Here is an 18,967-nt window from a genome sequence, read left to right as displayed (position 1 = left end):
ATCAGTGACAAGAACATCAAGAACACTTTTGAAACTACACTGACATCTTAAAGTCATCAGACTAGCTTTGGAAAGTTGTAAAACCACTCAGAATACCACTCAGGCTACACATCATGTTCTAAATAATTCCTGAGATATCCTCCACCTCAAAATATAGACTCCTATTTGAAAGATTCCACCCTGGAATTTGGTTCTTGAGGTCTTCAAACAAAAATTGTTACCCCAGCCATATAAGCATACCTCTATCAATAAACTAGAAAGCCAGTATTTTGTCTGATTTACTCTGGTGCTCACAGAAGAAATATCCAAAGCACAAACATAGCCAGTTAAAATAGGTGAGAAAAGAATCAATGTACAAGCAAGATCCCAAGGCCCATTCTCATCAAGACATGATTTCAGTTGAAAACTGAAATGTACGCAGAGAAAAAAAAAAAGACAAACAGAAGTGAACAGGAATTACCACAAACATAATCTGAAGTGACCCAGTTAAACTTACAATATCAAGTGTAGAAATAAGCAAAATAGTTCTAAGCAGCGTAAGCTCAATTAACAGGGGTTGTTGACAGTGTCTTAGAGCTTACAGTGCACCAGCTTACCTTTCCTCTCCCCCCACTCAGTACTCTAAACCCTGCAATCCCATTACTGTGGTGTTATTCTAGAATGTTTTCAACTGCAGCTAAACGTTATAGACCACGCCTTTAGAACTGACACTGTGCAAGCTCGCTGTAGCACAGCTCTTCACGTGTTCACCAAATGATTCCCCTATTAGTGGTGTTAGAACACATTTGGAAACCAAAATACCTATTCCATACAGTTTTTCATAACAACAAATTGATGTATTTTTGCGTACTAATTTAAAAATCCCAAGACATTTTCTCCAAAACACTGTTGGAACTGCCAACTTGCATTCAGATCAAATAATACAACAGATCTAAAATCTCTGTTGAAGGATTTTTTTATGTTAAAATAACACAGTTGTCTTACAAAAATCCTATGAATAACACTATAATCAACATGCATACACAGGCACTTGCATATTGCAGGAAATTAGAGGGCTTACTCATGTGAATGAATCTTTATTTATTACAAATTACAAGTAAGGTTTCTAAAGTTCATTCCCATTTAAGCCACTCTAACACAACAGCGTAAGTACACTAAAACACTGATAATAGAAATGTACAGGTTTAATTTCTTTCTAATTTCTAATTCTTAAAATATTTTTTATGCTTCTATACAATGAACTATTTAACATGTGAGCCTATTACAAAACATTTGTTTCTGCAAATAGATTATTAGTGTTTAACAAGAATTAGGGACAACATCCCTTGGTTCTGCTATACTTCACTGCATGAATACAGATAACACAAAACATAGAATTAAAGATACAAACGAAATGCTTACTTTCTCTAAACGCTTTACAGTAGCCGAGGAATGACAACAAAAAGAACAGGGCACATAGGAGATCTGCTCTGCCAACAATCCCTGCAACCTTAAAAAGACAAGAAAAGAATTAAGATTACCAGATTTTATTCTTAGAAAACTTGACGTAAAGATACATACATACGTATACAAAGTGAAAGTATAAAACTACTGCTGTTAATACCTTTTTTTTGGGGAATCTTGTTTGCTCAGCTAGTGATACCTAATTTTCCCAAGTAGTATCATAAGTTTTACTGGATATTGCTTAGTAATAAATGGGTAAATTAGCTTAAATTTATGAAATACTGCTACTTTTAAGAAACAAAAACATGACTTCATCTAAGAAAATGCAGACTATCCCATTCCATCAGATTTTTGGATTACACTGTCTTTCAGTCGAACATCCTTCAACCCCTACAAAATCAGCAACTCTGCTGAAGTACAAATCGAGACTATCTACTTTCAGAACACAAGGCAGCCTTCAAATTGTAGTCTGAATACTCCCAGTGAAGAAATAATTTTCAGCCTGCTGGAATGCCATCCTCCAGCAGCTTTTGGTACTGTATCACTTGATTACACTAGAGTTACCTGCGACTGCATCTTGTAACAGAAGCTGTAGTAACGCAGAATAAAATCAGAAGTTCATCCTGGGACCTCTGTGCCAAACTATCTAAATTAAGAGCATTCTTGGGACCATCAACAAGCTTTAGTTCAAGGCATTAACCTGCATTTACCACAACTTGCTTAGACACACCATGACACATTCTTGGATTTTCATTCTGACTTAAAAAAAAAAAAAAATGTCACATGCTACGAATTTTCTGGGGGATTCATAGCACAGTGGGGTGGCAGGAGACTGGATAGGCCCAGAAGTTCAGACCTCACTAGAGAAAGCACTCAGAACAAGGAACTTGGAAAGACTTTTTTTGTTTCTGAGTTTATATGTCCATGCTGGAGCTCCAAGTTCCATGTTTCCTGAAGAAGATGAACATTGTTGGTTTTTATGAGGTGATGGTTCAGGAACAAAAGCAGAAAATTTCGTTCTTGTGTATTACATCCATTGTCTCATTTTGTGAGAGACAGAGAGGTAAGTAAAAAGGGAAACCGTATTTTCATGTAGCTTCAAGACATTTGCTAACCCTCCTGTTGGAAAAGAGCATTTTTCTTTTGCACATCAGTCTAACATGATGGAACATATTTGTAAAGAACATCAGAACATACAAAAGCGTAGAGACATGACAGTAGGACTGAATTCACAGAAGCAGCTCTCTTCTGTTGAAGCAGAAGAACCTCTTCAGCCTCAGTTGAGCACCATAAAAGAAGAAACTGCTGATTCCTAAACTGAGTCCAGAAAAGCTTCTTCATTAATCCAAAGCCAAACACCTAACTTCCCTGCTTCTTCTCCTGCCCCATAGAGGAAGCATTTGGAAAGGTGACAATAATGAAGCATCATTCTGAAGCATCTAAGCACTGGAATAGGCTCCCCAGGGAGGTGGTTGAGTCACCGTCCCTGGATGTGTTTAAGAGCCGTTTGGATGTGGTACTCAGAGATATGATTTAGCAGAGAGTTGTTAGAGTTAGGGGACTATGGTTAGGCTGTGGTTGGACTTGATGATCTTTGAGGTCCTTTCCAACCTGAGTAATTCTATGATTCTGTGTTTCAGAAGCTGCTCTCAGCTAATGTGATAAAAGTAAAGGTGAGCCGAGGCAATTTTAAAAATAAATGCCAATTTATTATAATAAAGATTAAGGAGCTAACAACACACATATGGCCTTAGATGACTCCAAATGTACAATTTTCTCATCTCAGATGCAGGATCAGGTGCATAATGTCTGATAACAATGTAAATGGAAAAAATCAGTTTTAAATTAGTATCAGGCATATTCTTATGTCTGTGTTTCTTCTCTCAAGCGTTACACAAAATAAACATTTATTAGAAGAGAGAATGGTGCCACAGCAGTGTTTACTTGCATGTAGAAAAATGATAATGACAGATGTTTTTATTACCTAGCTACTGAAAGCACTAAACTTTTCAAGATCTGTTTTACATGACAAGTTTGTTTTGTGCTGCACGTACCACAAACTACAGCAGCAGACCGACAGATTCTTCACAATTCTGTGTCAAAATATGCCATCTCATTTCAAAACCAGAATGTGTGCTACCTGAAGCTCACAGCTCTAAAGCGATGAGAAATGCTATTTGAGGAGATGCTTCCTGACATGCATTCATGGTGGAACCGTAGCAGTATCATGACTGTTAAGGTGCAACAAGATTTATCATTTAATGGGAAGATGATCAGAAGCCTCTGTCAGCTCCTGGATCTTAGAAGAGACATGTTATGTAAGCATACTACTTTTTCCTCTTCTTCCATTTTTTGCCCAAAGTGCACGTAAGTCTTCAAAGCTCACATAGCTGTCAGACTGCATCACTTGTGATTTATTTGACACAACCGCTGTTTGAATAACCATTGCCTACTCCCAAATATATTTTTAAATAGAACAAAGAATGAAATTACGGATATTAATAAAGAAGTCAATAGCAAGATTATGGTTAAGATTCCAATGGACAAAGCACTTGTTTTACTTCACTTTGACATCTAAAACTGGCTCTGGAAAACATTCCAGGGGCCCTTCTGACTAGGTGCTCTAATAAAAAAAGCTGTTCTGTAGGCAAACACCAGAGAACAAATTACAGGATGTTTTAGCCACACTGGCAAATAAGGTGAAGCTAAAGTTCAGAATTTGCTCATACAGAATCTTCTCCAGGTTTCCAGCACGCACAAGATCTCCAGTTAACTGAGAGGCACAGCTTTCTGTTACCTCTTCCCCATCAATCACATACAATGGGAATGAAAAAGGGTCACAAAAATACGCCATATTTTAAATGAAAAAAATCAGTGTCACATACATAGAAAATGGTACACCGAGGATTCAGTGTTCAATTATAGGACAAAAGCTGAAGTTAAAATTAGTACCTTTTAAATACATCCCTCCAAACTCTAAAAAAAATATTCTTGCATTGCAATTATTCTTTATTTCATGCATTCTTACTTATAAGATATTAAGCAAACAGTGACGAAAACCAGCAAGTAGACCAGCATAAGGCCATAATACTTTCTTAGCTATGAGTGCAGCAGAGCTTCTAAAGAAAATCATTTCCTCTTCACTAGAACTTGCACACAGTGACTTTGATGTTTGGTCAGGTATTTTAATTGGACACTACTCACATGTCACGTTCCCATTCCATATATAGCTTCAACTTCCAGTCACTATTATGCTTCTGTCTGCGCTATTAAAGGGCCCATTACTATCAAATTTCTGCTTCCCATGTACATAATTACTGGCTGTGATTAAAAAAAATCATCCTTTCATCTTCTCCTTCATACTAAAAATATAAATCCATGGAATTTGATCTGTCATGACATGGGATGATTTCCAATCCTTTAATCATTTTCATGGCTCTTCTGAGTCCTTTCCATTTTTCCCAGTATCCCCATTGCAGCATGGATTGAAAACTGGATAAAGTATCCTAATAGTCACATACAGAGTTTATGTAATAACCCTATTCCAATATTCTATCATCTTGCTTTTGATCAAAGCAAATTATTGTGTGAATGAAAAGTGGTTAAGCATTTGCATTCAGTTTATCTTCCATTCTTGGCTACTCATGTACTAATGTTTCTAGTAATGAATTCTTAATCCAGCAATTAGGAAAACTCTGTAGTTTAGGGCTATCCTTCTTTAGTTGTTGTACTTAAATGATTTAATTTATCTTCCTTAATAAGGTCCAGCCCTGTGGAATTACAAGGTTTTGGAAGCGCTAATCATAATATTTGATCGTTCTTGTAAGCCATGTGTCAAGAAAAGCATTAAGAATATATATAAGCAATGAGTACAGTAAAAGGCTATGTCAGAGCTAATTAATCAAGATGGTCAAAAACTTCTAAGATACAAATTGCTGGAAATAAGTATTCAGTACTTACACATTCAGTGTGCACTGGATGTACAGCAAACAGCAAAGCAGCTAGAAGAGATGTCTTTGGAGCCAGGTTTAGTCTTCTTCCTTTATTAGTGAATTGTAATCCACCCAGTAATATTGAGAACACATCAACCATCAACACTGAGATAGTACAATGCAGTATGATATTGATGACATGGAAACCAACTGGGTAGAAGCCTCCAGCAAAAAGATAATTAATTCTATATACAAACAAAAGCATTAAGGTTAGGACTTCCACAAAGAGTTAGAGACATACTAACAGACAACCTTACCAACCCCCAAACCAAGACTGTATTAGAAACGAACAAAAGCTAAAGATAAAAACAAAACAAAACAACAAAGGCTGAAAAATACAAGCAAACCCTGGCATGCATAGTCTTACCACTTTATATCACCACAGCAGGACAGAAACAACATCCTGGTCTTTACTTAAAGGTATTCATATGAGATACCATATTTAGAACACCTACCCTCTTCAAAGGCGTATGTTAATGCTGCTGTGTTAATCACACCGATGATAAGTTAGAATTGGCTTTTGGCTACCAACAGAATTTCAGTGTTGCAATGCAATAACACTGCACCAACAAAAATCCCAGCCTATCGATGGGTGTCTTGTGCTTAAGAGACACTGTGTCCACAAGCAACTTGATGAAATCATTTTAAATAAATTCACAGCATGGAAACTGATACGCACAGAAACTAAGATTTCTACTGGCATTCTAGCAGAAAAACATCTTAGCATTTGGACTGACGATGTAGAAAGCAGCTGGGTACAGCATCAATCCAGAAAGTAGTCAGGCAGCAAGTCTTAGTAACTAATCTGTGAGACTGGTTAGAGACAAATGTCATACAGGTATCAGAACGAGAAAGAAGTTTAAGTAAAAAACATTGAGCCTAAGATTCCATCCAAGATAGGAACTTTGAGGCAGAATGGAGAGGGTAAAGGGAGGAGTATGTCATTTTCTGTGTGCTTTTATAAGTAGGTGAGATACATAGAAACTTACAGCTTCAAATACTTCATTTGACCTGCCTACATCTGGATTAAATGAAACCTATTACAAATACCTAACTCATTATAAATGTGATACACATAAAAGTTAAACTTTTGGGAATTAAAAGAGCCAAGTTCTTACTTGTGAAAACAGCATTTTATGGACTATCCCCACATGTTCATCTATATTTTCAGATATAATAATGACGGTATCCCAGGTCTCTCTTTAAACTAACCAGGATATTACTGAAGATGGAATCTACCACAGAGACCTTGAAAAGGAAGGGAAGCATGTGCTGCTGAATGCACCGAAAGTTTTACTAAGTTTAAGACACTGACATTCAGTTGCATATTTTCCTCAATGGAAATGGGAAAAAACCTCAAAAGACAGAGAAACTCATCACGCTAAAACACTAACACTGAACTCAAGGGTCAAAACTTCAATCTGAGGAGGAATCTAAATGATTCTCCAATCTTAGTTCCTGGTTTAGACCAGAGACACCTCTACAGTCAGTGCCAACTCCACATTTGGCAGCAGCTGGTTCCATAGCACAGAGTTGTTTGGGGAAAGTAAAGAAGTTTATGGTTCAGCTCTTAACGATTCTCTGTGTTACTGTGCACAGTTGCTATGTGGGGTTTTTTTGCCTTTTTTTTTTTTTTTGTAGAAGGATTTGGGCAAACAGGAGACATGAGCTAAGCATCTACAGAAGGACTCCTTGTAAACCATTAGTTGTCTGAGAAAACCAGCAAGTTAAATAGACAGGCGAACATCTTTTTCACTCGGATTCTCAGACAAACATTCACTTGAAACAAAAATATCAGGGAGACAGAGACAGGAAAATTACTCAGTGTCCTAGTGGCAAAAGGCCACAGCAGATTGATGCTATTTATAAAAAAAATCATCAGACAGTTCACTAACAAAGCAAGGAACAGAAACTACAATAGTAGTACAAGTGGCAGCAGGGCTAAGTGAAGGCAACATGCATTTAGTTCCTTGATGACACACTGATCCATATTGCTCCTAATACCAAAGTATATGGGATGCAATCTCTGAAGCGTATATCGAAAAACAATGTCAAAACAATGTGTACTTAGAGAAAGAAACAATTCAAAAATTAAAACTCAATTTGAGATTAAGAAAGAGAGCAGAAAAATCAGTTTAAGGAAAGACATCCAACTCCCTCCAGACACTTTGTCTCTCCCTTTTTCACACTGCCTCCTCCCTAAAATCAACATGCCAATATGTTTTAAAAAAGAATCTTCAGACCTAGAGCAAAATGGCAAGTCTCACCTGAAAGTTAGGACAGTAAGTGGTCGATACGACTTATGACTGGTATTGCTGCTGAGTTTGCTACCCCAAAAGTCATGATGCCACAGGTCACCAAGTGGAGTTTCTGCCCTGAGGTCCTGAAATAAAACATCAGATCCATAACATTTCTGTTTGATTCAACACAAATGAGTTCTAAGTAATACAAGCTCACGTTAATGCGGACACACCAGGTGTTATGCGGACACACCAGGTGTTATGCTGGCTCTCTACTGGCATTTGATAAGGTAGAGAAGTTTGTAATGAAGGTCAAGTTTTGGATGCCTGTCATACAATCACAGAATGACTTGGGTTGGAGGGGACCTTAAAGATTGTCTAGTTCCAACTCCCCTGTCATAGGCAGGATTGCCAACCACTAAATCAGGCTGCCCAGGATCCCATCCAACCTGGCCTTGAATCTCTCCAGAGATGGGGTATCCACAACCTCTCTGGAGCAATCTGTTCCAGAACCTCACAACCCTGTGAGTAAAAAATTTCTTCCAAACATCTAAGTTTCCTCCCCCTTAGCTTAAAGCCATTTACCTTTGTCCTATCACATTCAGATGGTGTAAAAAGTTGGGCTCCCTCCTGTTTGTAAGCTCCTTTCAAGTACTGGAAGGACACAGTGAGGTCTCCCAGAGTCTTCTCCAAGCTAAACAAGCTCAGCTCCCTCAAACTTTCTTCGTAGGAAAGGTGCTTCAGCTTTTTGATTATCTTCGTGGCCCTCCTCTGAACCTGTTCCAATAGCTTTGTACCCTTCCTGTACTGGGGGCCCCAGGCCTGGATGCAGTACTTCAGATGGGGTCTCACAAGGGCAGAGTAGAGGGAGACAATCACCTCCCTCTCCCTGCTGGCCACCTCTCTTCTGATGTGGCCCAGGATACTGCTGGCCTTCTGGGCTTCAAGAGCACACTTCTGGCTCATGTCCAGCTTTTTGTCCATCAGGATTCCCAAATTCCTCTCCACAGGGCTCCTTTCAATGAGTTCTTCTCCCAGCCTGTATTTGTATCTGGGATTGCCTAGACTCAAGTGCAACACCTTGTACTTGGCCCTGTTAAACCTTATTAGATTCTTGTGTGCCCAGTTTCTGAGCACATCCAGACCATCAAAAAGAATCAAAGCATCTTGACCTTTAAGTAGGCATAACTACATGGAATTTAGTAGAACAATGAGTATTTGTGCCAGTTGATAATCTGGTCCAATATTTGAAATAGAATTTTTAATTTTGTAATCTTTAATTTCATCTTGCTTTAAGGTTATTGTGCAGAAGAGGCCACTGTCACAAACAGCTATTTTGAAAACAGTGCAAGAAGGACAGCTATTGTTGAAAATAAGAAAGCAAGGAGACCAAAGACAGAAAACAACAATTAGTTCTTTCTGAAGCTTTACTTTGCACAGAATATTATTCAATTAGCACTTTAAAAAAACTGTTAATACATGAAGCCAATAATTAAGTTCTTTTGCACACTGCCCTAAACAATTAATAGTGGATGCTAAAATGAATAAATTATGTTAATTTGGGGGGGGGGGGCTAGAGCCTGCAAAAGATAAATATACTCTTTCCTTTTCTCTTAAAGCCGTGTTGATAAAGAAAATATTCAAATAACCTCGACTATTGAGTGGAAAACAGACTTTCGAGAGGAAAAAATAAGGAAGCCACTTTGCTGAAGAGGTGGGCTTTGTAGCATCCTCCTTAGTTCTTTGTGAGAGTAAGCTGTTGAGCTCAATTGAATATGCCTATCTTCTACCCTCCCTTATTCCCCTGCTTTTCTGGGATAAATTCGAATAAGCAAATACACAGGTTATATGCACTTAAGACAGAGCCTAAAAACAAAATTTTACTAGCTAATGAATACCTTTTCTATGAGTGCTGATGTTATACCTGCCATCAAAATAAAGTTACTCTACCCCAACCTTTTTTCACCCTCTATTTTTTTTTTAAACAGACCAACAAATGAAAAACAGACCAAATAAACAATCCAAACTACAGTAAATGGATAAACCAGACTGCTAAACCCATGAAAAGTCTTTCAAAGCGTAGTGTCCTGTCTTACGCGTTTTACATCTCCATCTACTTACAAAGCTGCCCCATTGTAATAACCTTAGCTTGTTATCTCCAATTTCTTTCAAATACTGCTACTATCTCACCTACTTCTACATTATCTTGGCTTCTACAGTACCTTCCATCTTATCCTTAGCTGCAATTTTGGCCTGGCAGAATGGCAAAAGGTAATGTATCACTGCTAGCCCCAATATACAACCAAACATCTGGGCCACACTGACTGGCTGCTGCTGAACTGAACTTGCAATATCTGAGTTTTTCCTGGTTCTCTTAATACATTGTTTTCTATCCATCAAAAAATCCAGAAAAATAATTTTCTATCACTTGATCAAACTTGGCCAATATTAGTTAACAATTACAGAGGGATCTGAATAGGCTGGTTCGATGGGCTGGAGCCAAGCGTATGAGGTTTGAAAAGACTAAGTGCCAGGTTCTGCACTTCAATCACAAGAATCCCACACAACACTACAGGCTTGGGGCAGAATGACTGGAAGGCTGTGTGAAGGAAAAGGATCTCAGGGTGCTAGCTAGTCAGCTGGCTGAACATGAGCCAGCAATGTGCCCAGGTGGCCAAGAAGGCCAGTGGCATCCTGGCTTGTGCATATAACAATAGCATAGCCAGAAGGTCTAGGGAAGTGACAGTAACTCTGTACTTGGCACAAGGTGAGGCTGCACCTTGAGTGTTGTGTTCAGCTTGACGCCCCACGCTATAAGAAAGATATTGAGGTGCAGGAGTATGTTCAAAGAAGGGCAATGAAGCTGATGAAGGGTCTGGAGCACAAGTCTTACGAGGGAACTGGGACTATTTAGTTTGGAGAAGAGGAGGCTCAGAGGAGGCCCTCTACAATGACCTGAAAGGAATTAGTGATAGGATGAGAGCTAATAGCCTCAGGTCACACTAGGTGACATTCAGGTTGGGTATTAGGAAAAAAAACAACCTCCTCCAGAAGAGTGGTCAAGCATTAGAACAGGTTGCCCAGGGAGGTGTTGGAATCCCTGTCCTTGGAGGTGTCCAAAAAACGTGTAGATATGTCACTTAGATTTTAGTGGGTATGGTGCTGATGACTTGATGGTTGGACTTGTTGATCTTAGAGGTCTTTTTTGATCTGAAGGATTCTATGAGTTAGGATGGGGAAGTAAGATAAAAATCTTGCAACAACATACTGTCAAATGATGAGAAGCATTCTGAAATATGTTACTAACAAATATGCAGAAAAGAGACTGCTAGCAAGGCAGACTTTGAAAAGTCCTATACTGTGGATGTAAATCAAGGCATTTTCAAGGAAAATATTAATGAGTCAAGACTCAGGGGGAATCCCATTTGAATTTAAGAATTATTCCAGTGTGAAACTTCTTTACTCTCTCACAGATATTTCTGTGGTCAAGCAATACAAAGAATTTCATTTTTTTTCTCCCAAGACTGCAATTTTGGCCTTCAGCACATTCCATTCCCCAATTCCATGCACAAACACTAAAGGTCATAATCTGACTCTCAGAGGAGTGAAGCTCATCACCAGCCCACTAAATCAATCAATGTAGCCTGCTTTTACAGTGGCAAGTTGAGACTGGGCTGTACACCAACACATATTGAAACCTTTGTACTCTTCAAGATGGATCTATCAGCAGACATTGTAGTTCTCAGACTGCTGTCCCAAACAACAGCATTGCTCCTTATACATGTTTGTCTAAGAAATGAACTATGAAAAAGACTGAAAAAGTACTACAATTTTAAAAGTACATCTTCTATGTCACATATAGCCTTCAATTATGGGAAATATATTTGACATGAGCAAAGTGATATTTCCCATTCCACCAGAATCAGTCATCTTCTGCCTTCAGCAGGAAGAATGCAGGTAAAATTGAATACCTGGAATGATTTAGTGTTTAGATTACATCTCCTTGGGCCCCTCACTGCAAGAAACACATTGAGGCCCTGGAGCCTGTTCTGAGAAGGGCAACAAAGCTGGTGAGGGGTCTGGAGCACAGGCATTATGAGGAGTGGCTGAAGGAGCTGGGATTGTTCAGTCTAGAGAAGAGGAGGCTCAGGGGAGACATTATTGCTCTCTATAACTACCTGAAGGGAGGTTGTAGTGAGCTGGGGGTCGGCCTCTTCTCTTGTGTAACTAGTGATAAGACTAGAGGGAATGGCCTCAAGCTGCACCAAGGGAGGTTCAGGCTGGATGTTAGGAAATACTACTTCTCTGAAAGGGTGGTCAGGCACTGGAATGGGCTGCCCAGGGAGGTGGTGGAGTCATCGACCTTGGAGGTGTTCAAGGAATGTTTGGATGTTGTGTTGAGGGACATGGTTTAGTGAGAACTATTGGTGATGGGTGAATGGCTGAACTGGGTAATCCTGTGGGCCTTTTCCAACTTTGGTGATTCTGTGATTCCTTATGACCCAGAAATTCTTAGTCACTTATCTTGTTCATGCATCTAAGTTCTGTGAGAGAAGTTGTTTACATCAATTACCCCACAGCAGACTCACTCTAAAAAAGGAGCCCATTGGCTCTAAAAGTCACAATTGATAAAAAGTTACATATAATTTTCTGTATCAGAACTGAAAGTACAAATCAAAGAATCTTTAAATACTTGATTAGCAGCAGCCCACACGAAGCAGGGTTCAATTCTAGAAAAAAAGGTCAGTTTATTTATAAAAAGGCTTATGGAAAAGACACACTGTGTCTGAAGTTTATGATGACAAAAACCATTGTTGTGTACTAGTTTAAAATGCTGTTTAAAATGACAAGAAAACATCCACGAAACAGCCTTGAACTCAATAAACCCAACAACTGATGGTTGTATGGTAGGCATAGGGTTGACTAACAGTGTATCTTTTGTTTTAATTAATTAACTAATTAGGAAAGATTGGTTGGGGAAGGCAGGTGGGGCAAGGGAGCTAGTACATTAAAAAAAAACTCAGTGTGCAGTACCCAAGAAGACATAGATAGAGTAACTCAGTAAATCTATGAAATTACTTCATCTGTTGTCTCTCATATTGAAAAAGCAGAAAATACGGAAAAAATGATGAAGCTTTTTAAATGAACTTTTTCTATATACTCCTCCTCCCAAATGAATGCTCACCGTCTCCTCACTTTTCTTATGGATTTGGTGTACATATATTAGTACTTATCTAACCTTGTGTTAAAACGATACTGTTGACAAAATCTCATTTAGTTTCCATGAGATAATATAAGATTTTGATATGAAAAGTTGAGTAAGCCTCACAGTTTTGTTTTTTTTTTTTTTAAATGAACAGACTAGATTTGGATTAATCTATTTAAGCAATTGGCTGAATTTCTCAGCACTGCCAACAGCTATAATCCTGGTGCAGGTTGTTGTGTTGCACAGATAAATAAAAACATTTCAAAAGTAAAAAGTGAAAGACACGGAGAAAGATTACAAGTGTGGAAATCCTACAAGAACAAAGCAACTTGCCTTGTTTCAACAAGAGCCGTTTGCTTGTTCTTTCAGGAAATTAAAATATATAATTGTGTCCCAAATAAAACTTCACAGAATGAAACATTCCCAGGAGCTGTGTAATTTAAAATATAAGGCCCTTAAAAAAACCTACAACAACACAAAAATGACAACAGAAAAACCAAACTATTGTGGGATCTTAATTTGTTGATAGTCTTCTCATAGAAGCTTTGAGATTTAATTCCAATTTGATGGATGTATCTTCTCCCCATACATTTATAACTTGAGGCACGATAACGTATACAAGCCTAATATAAATTTGTCCGAGTAAAGAGTAGTACTGTGAAGTTCTAAAACATACATTGCAGCATGCTGCCTCTCAATTTTGTACATCTTAGTTTTTAAGTATTTCAAGAATTACTTATTGCATGTATGATCGATTTTAAAAAGGGCACAAAAATATTCTGCCTCTATTTCCAAAACTACTGCTATCGCAGAAACATTAACTAGGGAAGGAACACAGGAAAAATAAGCTTTCCTTGCTCCTTTAACATTTTTATGGCATAAACCACAGCTGGAGAACCGTGCACACTAAGACTGGTTAGTTATCTTGCAACCAAAGCGTATCTACCCATCACTCCAAGGAGATAATTAAAAATTTCCTTATTTACTATTAAGAGATACTGGAAAAATCTACTGCATACTCCCTCTCTCACTTAGAAATGAGCATAAGATTTATAGGCAGTCTTGATATACAGGTACCCTGTGAAGAAATGTTACCAAACAGCACATCCAAATTAGCTGCAACCCTAGATAATGCTGCCTTAGATGACAAGTAGATGAAGTCCATCTGGCATGGCAAATGGAAATCCCTTTTCCTTGACCATATATCAAGACTTGTCAAGCAGAGTATTTCACTGGCAAAAAAATTAAAGGTGACACATTCTGAAGGAAAAAAAAAGAAACCCCTTTTAATTTTCTCACACTTTTGTATTACTATGCATTAGAACCCAAGTCATGTTTTTCAAATAGCTTTAGGAATAAGATTTTGTTCAGTTTTTCTGCAGAGCACTGCTGCACAGCTTGCCTGTCAACGATAAAGAAAGCTTACTTCAAAAAAAAACCAAACACCAAACTCAAGAAAAATAAAACTCAAAAAAGGAAATATCAGAAGGAAGTTCTCCACTAGGATGAATATTATGGGTCTCCTTAGATAAACTGTGGCCACTGTTTCTTTCCTATTAACACTTAAATCAAAAGGGAAGAAAAAAGAAAAAAAAAAAAAAGAGACAAACCTTATTATTGATGATGGCTTCAGAATCATCAAAGACAAAATCTCCATCATAGCTGTTAGCAAAGCAGAGGAAGGAAATTAATGCCACAACAGTCTTAGCCCAGCATGATGGAAGGAGGAACCATGATATGTCATGGTCCAGGTTAGGTTCTGTCTGTGCCATTCTGTGAAATCCTTGTTCCAAGTTGGGAGCTTCAGCATTATGCTGGTTGCAAATCTGAAAGAAATAGATACAAATGCTCAGTTACAGTAGCATTTCAATTAAAAAAAAATAAAAAAATAAAATGGAAGGTTGTGTTGTGTGAAATTTCATTATCCCAAGCTAACACCTTTGTTTCAGAGGGTTTGGTAATCACTGGAACATACCTAAACTTAATTTTGTACTTCAAATTTGGAAGAAAACCACAGTTTCTCATGGTCTCTGCACAGAGATAAAAGCCAAGAGATTCTTAGATTCCAAGTTAAAGCTCTGGCACAGATAAATTCTAAAATCTTAAGCAAGACACTTTTAATTTTGTTTCTTACTATTCTTTTCAAGTACAACAATGTGGGGAGTCACAGGGGGTGTGAAGCATTTATAAAGTCCCTATGAGGCTGATAAACATTATAATTTCCTTATAGAGAGCGAGGCACACGGAAACAAGCAATTGCAGAAAGAAATGAACTTCACCCTGGCTCACTGAATGAAAGGCTCTAGCCCATACTGGCAATTCATACAAACGTCACAGCCGGCTAATGGACTAGGCCTAAATCTCTGCAATTCAAGATATGAGACAACAGGTATCGCACAATTAAGACTCAAAGTGGCATTCACTGGGTCAATGTCAGGCGTGGTACAGGCTTCATTCCACCTGCTATCATAGAATCACTGAACGGCCTGGGTTGAAAAGGACCATAAAGATCATCTAGTTTCAACCCCCCTGCTACGTGCGGGGTCGCCGACCACCAGACCAGGCTGCCCAAAGCTATCTTCATAGGCATTTGGCCGTTGAGGCAAATGGAAAGGCCATGCAATCTCACAGCACTGGCAGGTTACCCACGAGCCATCTTTGCTCAGCGGGGTCTCTCCTGCTGCCCCCAAACCCGGCTCTGCCTGGACAGCCGTTCTACCTCCGCTTCTCCGGCGCTCCCACACCACACTGATCGCTGCTATTACCGAGCGCTGCTACAAATGGCAGTGGCGAGCCTGCAGATGGAAAACTATAGCGAAAGCTGGGCACTACGTGAAGTTTGTAACTCCAAACACGAGCGGCACACACACAGGAGCTCGGTCTCAGCTTTCTGTTGCCCGCACTCCGGCCCCAGCGCTCCCACCCGCAGCACAAAGCCGGGCACGGCTCCCCGCCGCCCGGCGGCCCCTCCGGCTCCGAGGATCCCGCAGCAGCGCTCCTGGGCTCACAGGAACGCGGGGCTGCGCCGCCTGAGATCGAGCGCAGCTCCTCGGCCGAGCACACCGGGCCAGGCGCAGTTAAAGCGCTCCAGTTCCTCAGCGTTCCCTTCGCCCAGAAAGTTTCCCTGCTCTGTTTACCAGCTCCGCGCACGCTGCCAGCAGAGGCTCCCTCAGCGCGCCCCGCCGCCGCCGCCGGCCACAGCGATCGCCCGCGAACTCACGGGCGCTCCGAGCGGCGGGGGTGGGGGGCAAGGAAGAGAAGGGGATGAGCGGCACAGCTCCCCCTGCGCAGCGAGGCGGGGAAGTTTAGCGGCGGCCCTGCCCCGCTCGCGGCTCCGCTTTTGTGCAGGGGTGTCCCCCCGCCACCCCGTCCGGAGCAGCTCCGAGCTCCGCCGCTACCCCGCTGCCCGCCAGGGGGTCGGGGACCGCGCGCGGCGTTACCTGTGAGGAGAAGGAGCCCGCGCGGCATCTCCCCGCCGGGTGCGAAACTCTCCGGCCGGCGAGCCCCAGCCGGAGCGGCCGCCGGGGGAGGGGCCGCCGCTTCGCCTCCGGGAAACATCCCCGCAGCCCATTGGCAGCGCCGCCGCCCCACCCCTCCTTTCCTCCGCCCCCCCTCCCCGCCCATTGGCGGCGCGGCGTGACGCGCGGCGGGCCGGGCTGAGCTGAGAGAGCGGAGCGGGCAGAGCGCTCGCGGTTGCGAGTGGGGTCGGTGTGAGGCCCTCAGCGCGTGCCCTCCGCCCTCTGCGAGACGCTGCAAACCTTCCCTGAGTGCTGTGTCCGCTCAGTGACGGCCCGTCGGGCTGTATGTGGGGGGGCACAAGCCGTAAACGAAGAAGGGGGAAAAGGCTTTGTCGTCTGCGCTTTGTTCGTGCGTGTCTCGTGTGAAAGTGTGGTGATGAAGTACTGAGATATACGACCGAACGTTAGGCGGAAGCTGTCCTAAAAAAACAGTAAAGCCTCCGCGTACTGAAGGAGGATGAGAAATGCTGGCTGAGAGCCAGGCAGAGGGGTATAATTTGGAGTGGAGTTTTTGAGGTATTTGAGGTATTTGCACGATCGAGTGTCAAATCAGCAAGGTTATTTCCTGGCTCTTTCGAGGCTTTATCTCTCGGGTGGAAGTGCTGTTCTGGGAGGGCTGCAGCGGCTGTCACCCACAGTCGGCTGCTTTACACCTGCTGTCACATATCTGCTGCTGCTGCTGCCATGCGGGCAGCTCAGCTGAGCCAGCACAATTTCCAGGCTAGTACGTTATTTAAACATACACGAAATCCTCACTTTTAAGACGCTGGACTGTAACACAGGCTCCTCCCGTAGCTGCCACAAAGCATCTGAGGTGCTTCTGGATGGGGGAGTGGTAGGAAATAGGTGACCGGCCGTCGCAAAGCATGCTGTTCGCCAGTCAGAGCTCGCAGAAACTTCTGGTGCCTTTGTCACTAAAGCTTAAATAAATATATAAAGACTACGAGCTGCCAAGCAGCAAATTGCGCCTTGCAGTTGAAAAAGACCTTGTCCGCTCTGCCCTTGTCCTCAACCTCAGTGACATGGGTAGACACATTCTGTAAGCTCTCTATCTCCTAATTTAACCGTGAACTTAGAAACAAAATGGCAGGTGGATGTCTTGATGGCTTTTTGGTTGGGCTGCCTTATGAATTCAAGATAAAATATGAGATAATCTCCATCAGTATGTCTTCTAGGTTTCCTACCCCTAAAATCAGAAGCAGTGAGATTAATATCACTACCAGAAACAGCTGCTCTGCCACACTGTGTTAGTCATGATAAGGAAGCGCTGGTTCCTCACTGTCACATTTCCTTACTGATCCAACTTAAGACCCCCAAAATAATGCACGGAAAATATTAGCAATTTAAATTCTCGTCAACTGCCTTCCCAGTTTTTCCAGATCCAACAATCTTGTTGAGACGACAGTATTTATTTACATTTAAAACCACTAGCCTTTACTAATGGAAATACCCCTATGTTTGGAAGAGAGGGGGGCCAATTTAGAAAAAAAACAACATCCTCACTTAGGATACTAAAAAAAAACGAACATGAATGTCATTTATTTATTCTTCTATCTTCTATAGATTCCAGTTCACTAAATTGCAGTTCATACTTAACCTTGCACATCTGTAAGAATTGCTTTTAGTTTAAGCACATGCAAATATATGCAGGATTCTGTGAATCGAGGTTGAGGTTTACCTCACTGGACTAACTATGACAATTGCTAGACCTACATCAGTTGAGTCATTTTCACATTTCTATGTTACATTTAGTTCTGCAGAGGATTTGACATTTTTATGTTTGCTGATGTATTTATTTCTACTAATGGCCCATTCACATCAGATACTCATCTTACTAGCTCCTTTGCTCACAGTTCTTGTACATCCACACATCCCTAATCTATATTTCATAACTGGAACTTCATTTGCTCAATGTATGTTTGCTGATATCATCAGTTCTGGGAAAATTTATCTAATCCACACAGCCAGGTTAACAGATGATATAAATCTCTCATCACCTCATGTCAGTACAATACTGATTAACGTTTCCTGATGGCATTGACAACACATGCAGAAATCCTTCCTTCCCTTTCCTTAATTGTGAAATAAATCTATTCGTTGTTTTTTAAATTATTTTACTCTTTTTATGACCTTCTGTTTCAATCAGAAGAAACCCACAGCTAATACCTGTTCCCTAGTTCCCTCAAAATCAGATTCAAATCAGCTACAGTTGCATAATTTACCTCCAGTCTGTTTCTTTTGAGAGTTATTACAGCACTTCATTTTAAAACAGTTCCTAAATGCAACACTTTTTCTTTTTTCTTTTTTTTCCTTCTTTTAATATGTGTTTTCTTGGATGGTATATGGCTGAGACGAGTATCTATCTACTCGCACTGCAGTTTTCTCACTATGCTACATTGATCTACCTAAGTGGCAATCGCATCCTTATTTTTAGAAGCCTGCCATTGCAGATTTGCACAAAGGCCAATCTTCCTTTTGTAAGAAAGGAGTGTGCAAGAGACATATTTCAAAGGATCAGCATTTGCAAGCATTGCAGTGACTTTGCAGATGAGAATAAAATGTCAGTCA

The 18,967-nt window shown here is 40.6% G+C and overlaps 1 protein-coding gene across 3 annotated transcripts in view; it reads right to left on the bottom strand.

The window, feature by feature from the left end:
* TMTC4 (transmembrane and tetratricopeptide repeat containing 4) overlaps positions 1-16,430 on the bottom strand; it is a 57,050-nt gene extending 40,620 nt beyond the window's left edge. For 2 of the 3 annotated variants that reach the window (XM_416968.8, XM_015274975.4), the window contains exons 1-5: positions 16,322-16,430; positions 14,492-14,707; positions 7,703-7,818; positions 5,404-5,620; positions 1,402-1,489 (exon numbers count right to left, since the gene is read on the bottom strand). In XM_416968.8, coding sequence (XP_416968.4) covers positions 1,402-1,489; positions 5,404-5,620; positions 7,703-7,818; positions 14,492-14,653 — 583 coding nt within the window. In that variant the 5' untranslated portion in view covers positions 14,654-14,707; positions 16,322-16,430. Of the gene's footprint in view, positions 1-1,401; positions 1,490-5,403; positions 5,621-7,702; positions 7,819-14,491; positions 14,708-16,018 lie in introns of all 3 variants that reach the window. The other variant, XM_015274971.4, reaches the window with a different exon arrangement.
* Positions 16,431-18,967: the final 2,537 nt, after the last annotated feature.

This window comes from Gallus gallus, chromosome 1, assembly GCF_016699485.2.
Source record: "Gallus gallus isolate bGalGal1 chromosome 1, bGalGal1.mat.broiler.GRCg7b, whole genome shotgun sequence".
In the NCBI taxonomy this organism is placed as follows: domain Eukaryota; kingdom Metazoa; phylum Chordata; class Aves; order Galliformes; family Phasianidae; genus Gallus; species Gallus gallus.
This window is presented reverse-complemented; position numbering and strand designations above follow the sequence as displayed.